General features: G+C 42.9%; 1 protein-coding gene across 1 annotated transcript; it reads right to left on the bottom strand.

Annotated features, from left to right (window-relative positions):
• Positions 1–806: 806 nt before the first annotated feature.
• On the bottom strand, positions 807–1,925 carry LOC123446989 (expansin-A19-like). Its single transcript, XM_045123538.1, has 2 exons — positions 1,713–1,925; positions 807–1,555 (listed from the first exon to the last, which is right to left on the bottom strand). The coding sequence occupies exons 1-2, from the start codon at positions 1,840–1,842 to the stop codon at positions 924–926; spliced, it is 762 nt and encodes a 253-aa protein (XP_044979473.1). The 5' UTR covers positions 1,843–1,925; the 3' UTR covers positions 807–923.
• Positions 1,926–4,817: the final 2,892 nt, after the last annotated feature.

The raw sequence follows: 4,817 nt of genomic DNA, 5'->3' as shown, positions 1-4,817 counted from the left end.
GAACATTACCATAATAGCTTCATATGTTGATTTTGTTTGTGAAATAAAAAGGTTGATTGACAATGAGAATCCAGCCTTCGACAAATGAAAGCAATACGACAAGCTTGAGAAAAAAGTACTTATTTTGTTCGGAGACTGGTTAGCATAAAACAATATTTTAATTTAAGTTTTACTTCAAATTGTGTACATGATTTATATTCATGATGATGAAGAATCTACCCACGAAAATGTACTATTGTTTTTGATAAAGAAGAGAGTCATTGCAACCAGGTATACCAACTTGCATGGTGGGAACATTTTGGCACACAAAATTGAAAAATGCTATGTTCAAAATTTCTGATTTTTTTTTCAAAAAATGAAATAGTATGTCAAGAGGGTTATGTTATGTTGGCATCGAAATTTCAAGTTCAAACACCAATTCATTTACGAGCTACAGAAAATACAAACTTAGTAATGCATATATAGTGACATTTACTGTTTTACACTATTCATTGTTTATGTTTTATTTCTCATGAATGGATTTGTGTTTGAACTCAAAATTTCACGTCCTAATAGAACATCACACTCTTAACTTCTAGCTTTTATTTTTTTCAAGCCTTCGAAACTAAGTTTTCACTTGGTTTCCACCGGTGGTTAATATGGGTTTCCATTGAGAAATTTTTCTCATACTCTTGCAATGATGACAATGTACATTAGATATTGATGTTCCACAGCAGTTTCACGCCAAATTAAATTATCATTGTACAGGTGGGGTTATAGTTTACAATTGATCGGGGAACTCATTCAATCAATCCAAATGAATCAAATAAACAATCATATATACGTACAAATGAGAAATTACATACACAATGACATCTCGTCGGTAACATTATAGATATATATGTCTGGAAATGGTTTGATGGTATTAGTAGTGCATGTTTGTTCTAGTAGTCGAACTGGCGCCAGGTGGTGAAGGTTTGTCCGAACTGCCACCAGGCCGGCACGACATCCTGGAAGACGAGGTACTGGCCGCCGGTGGAGGTGATGGCGAAGCTGAGCGCCTGCCCCACCAGCCCCGAGAGGCAGTGCCAGTTGGCACCCCAGTTCCTGGACATCGGAATCCATGCGGTGTTGGTCCCTTTCACCGACATGCTCTTGATCGACCCACTCCCGGCAATGTTGGCTACTAACACTAGCTCGAAGTAGTTGAAGCCATTGATGGTGAACCGCACGCCACCCTGCCTCCAGCACTTGACCTGCTGGTAGAAGACGGGGATGATGCCAGCACGGTAAATGCCGATGTTCTCCCAGGCAGGCTGCGACATGTCGAAGTGGTGACGGGGAGGGTTGCACCACCCACCGTTGTCGCTGGGGAGATCCCAGTTGGGAGGGCAGAAGTTGGTGGCCGAGACGGTGATGGAGGTTCCGGGCTTGCACATATCCGACTTGCTGGTATCACAGATGATGACATAGCACTGCCCGCATGACGCGCCGTCATTGAACAGCGCCGTGCTCAGCGCCACGTTGTTGATCCCGTACCCCGCGTTGTACAGGTTCTCGTACCCACACGCTCCACCTGCACATTGCACATGCAAAGACATTCAGACACGCACACAAGCATTGCATTGCACCCGTATCATAAATAGTACCCATTGTGTTGAACTGATGAGTAATATTGGGAAGATTGATTCTGCCGGAGCAAGTCAGAATTAAGGCTTGGTTAGCTAGCTTACCCATTGTGTCGGAACCGTCAGCGCCGCCGTAGAAGGTGGCGGTGGCCGGGATCCAATTGGACTTGGCCGGCGCGAAGCAGAACGCGAGAACGGCGGCGAATAGCTGCAGGAAGCGCATCCCAGCTGCCATCCTTCTGCTCTCGAGTCCCAGAAACAGGGAGAGATGATTGAGCTTCTCTTGCAGCTAGCTAGCTTGCTAGATATTGTGGCGAGCGAGAGTGGATTTAGATGTGAGGAATGATTGCGACAATGGTGATGCTTAAATAGGAATGTAGCTAGCATATTAGATAGAGAAGAATGATTGTCGTGTTAATTAACTAACATATGAGATCGCGGTTCGAACGATCGTATGGATGCAACCTCCACAGATTGACTAGCGCGGTCTAATCATTGAACGCACTCTGAATGTTTAATCGATAGAGCCTTCTGTAACTAGTGCTCCATTTAAAATGATAGGTTAACTGAAGACTAATTTGACATTCTTGCAGAATTTAGCTAGTCCATACTATAAGTCTACAGCAGTAGCAGGTAAAACTAGCTCGCTTTTTGTTCAGTGCGCACAATGTTTCTGCAAGAGGCCTTTTCTACTTGATGTATTATGTTTTCTTCTTGGCTAATTAGAAATGACCAGCCACGAAGAAGTTAAGGCGGCCAGAGAGAACTTCCTTTTAGAAACTGATTCCGAGAAGATGCAACCGCTCAATTAAGGCATCAGTAGGAGTATTTCGAAAGAGAAGAGATTCAACCATTCAATTCTCTTGGATACCAACATGCAGGGCGTACAATTTTCAATTGGCAAGGACAAGTAGCTGTAAGCGAAAGGGGGATTCTTTTACATTACTATACTTGATAATCGTTCTTTAGGTAGTGCTGGATGTCCCGCTAGCCAGCACTAACTAAAAACCGTCTAACTGCAAGCCCAACTCCCTCCAAATTAGTCCTTTCTCTCTCCAAAACAAAAAAAAAACAAAAAAAAAAAACTTGCAGCGCGGCAACTGAATGTCGCTTTCTGAACTAACTACTGGCAACCGAGCTAACCATTGAAGTTGTCAAACAATATCCATGCATTGCATTATCTTGTTTCCTTCTTGTTCAAGGTCAAACGACTACACCCACCTTGATTATAACTTGGTAGCCTAATTGATTTAGACAAAACATGCATGATTACTTGATTAATATACATCTCTCTGCGATAGTTGTACGGGTTATTCTTTTCAGTTATCCTGTTTGAATTACACTCGGATTGCAGCATATAAAACATGATAAGCTCACCAAGCCATCAATGTGTACGCAAGTAAACAATATTTTGATAACACTTAATAATATAAAACATGATTACTTGAAGGCATCACCAAGGAGAAGTTCTAGACCACTATCTGCTACCTCCGAAGGAAACCCTAGATCGATAGATCACAAGACGACGGCGCGCTTGTGTCGTCTCCCCTTGGGGCGTTATTCTTGGAGGTGTACGCGGGATCGGGGGACTAGTGGATGTTTTCTTCGGTGAAGTGGTGCTTCATCCTGCACATTGAAGGCGACGGACCTCGATGGCGTGGCGCCCTGGTGATTAGGCGTCTGATGTGCGAGGATGGACTCACGCAGGAGGGCGACGTTGTCTGGCGTCGTGGTAGCGTCGACGGCAGCTAGACCGGGCAAGGTGGATGCGTCAGTACAGTTCTGGAGATGGATTGATGGCAGTTGGCGGCGGCGACCTCTGAGTGTGCGTCGGACCAGTGGGTGCCCCATACCCGGCAGGTGACTTGGTTGGGGCATTAGGTCTTAGATGTTAGGTTTGGCTGCGAGGTTTGTTTGGTATTAGGTCCAGACTATCAGCATCCCTTCATCAACTGTATAGAAGTAGCGACATATGTTGTCTAGACGGTGGCTTCAGTCTTACTAATGTTTTACTTTATAAGGTCTTTGTGAATAATTAATAAAATGACTGCATGCATCGCTCAGATGCAGAGGCCGGGGGTCTTCCTCCTTTTCTAAAAAAAAGATCAATCCTGGAGCTGAGTTTTGGCATGGCTCTGCGTTTCTAGGTAAAAGAGGGGTTTTAGGTATTCTGGGAAAGAATGGGGAGCAAAGACCAAAGCTCACAACATTGACATGATGCTTGCACCATTCTGTATAGAACTGTCATTCACTTTATAGAGGGGTCTAATGGATGAACTCGGGTTAAGATATTCTGGTGGTGCCCAATGATGCATAGAAGATCACAAAAGAGTATCAGGGCAAATGGCCAAGCCTAGAATTATGAAACCATTTTTGGAATGCCTAGGACATGTTCAAATAGTATTCCAGGCAAAATATTGAACTATGGTGCCTCATCTTTGTGCATATTTGCTATATGCATAACCATGAAATTCAATGGGAGTTTTCTTGCATTTTTCTAAGAAGAAAAAGGGCTCTTTCACAAAGGGGCTCAAATTGAGAATTTATTTTAAAAGAAAAATAATTATTTTCTCAACTGTCCTGGACTTGGGAAAAATATATGTGAAGTATCTTGGGCAGGAGAAGATTTGTCTAGTTTGACTTGAGCACATTTGAGAAAAGGAAAAGGTTGTGAACATTTCTAGAAGATAAACCATGACAGAAAATCAAATGGAAATAAATTCTAAAGAAATCCAAAAAAGGCAGTGAGCAAAATTTGGTATATGAAAGATAGACCAATTTACTCTATTGTGAGCTGACTTGATTGCTCAGTACCGACCTCAACCTCCCCATATCCGACAAAAGTCCTCTTCAGCTCAGATTGGGATCGTATCACTCGTAGTATATTTTTAAAAGAAGGATCGCCCTCAGCCTCTGCATCATGATAATGCATGTATCCATTTTATTAACTTAAATAGGTCTATAAAATTCAAGGTCCGACGATATCTCAACAAAGAGCCCGCAAAAGGAGAAAATGATACACGTCACACCTGGCAAAACAAAAATAGACTACGATGACTAGACACCTAGCCTATTAGTTTGCCGACATCCATACCGGTTAAAGATAATCCGTGCTACCATCTCCCATCGGTTGCACCCAGTAATCAAAATTTACCTGAATTCCGCAGGCATGAGTATCGACCACGTACGGATCCAAGAGGTAGCTTTGCA

Source organism: Hordeum vulgare, chromosome 4H (assembly GCF_904849725.1).
Source record: "Hordeum vulgare subsp. vulgare chromosome 4H, MorexV3_pseudomolecules_assembly, whole genome shotgun sequence".
Lineage (NCBI taxonomy): Eukaryota > Viridiplantae > Streptophyta > Magnoliopsida > Poales > Poaceae > Hordeum > Hordeum vulgare.
The sequence above is the reverse complement of the archived record's forward strand: the minus strand, read 5'-3'. Positions and strand labels throughout refer to the sequence as shown.

Bases quoted from the DNA above. Each gene is read 5' to 3' on its own strand.
- LOC123446989 (XM_045123538.1), bottom strand. From the start codon at position 1,842: ATGGCAGCTGGGATGCGCTTCCTGCAGCTATTCGCCGCCGTTCTCGCG. The intron at 1,556-1,712 runs GTAAGCTAGCTA...TGCAATGTGCAG, and splicing joins TGACGGTTCCGACACAATGG to GTGGAGCGTGTGGGTACGAG.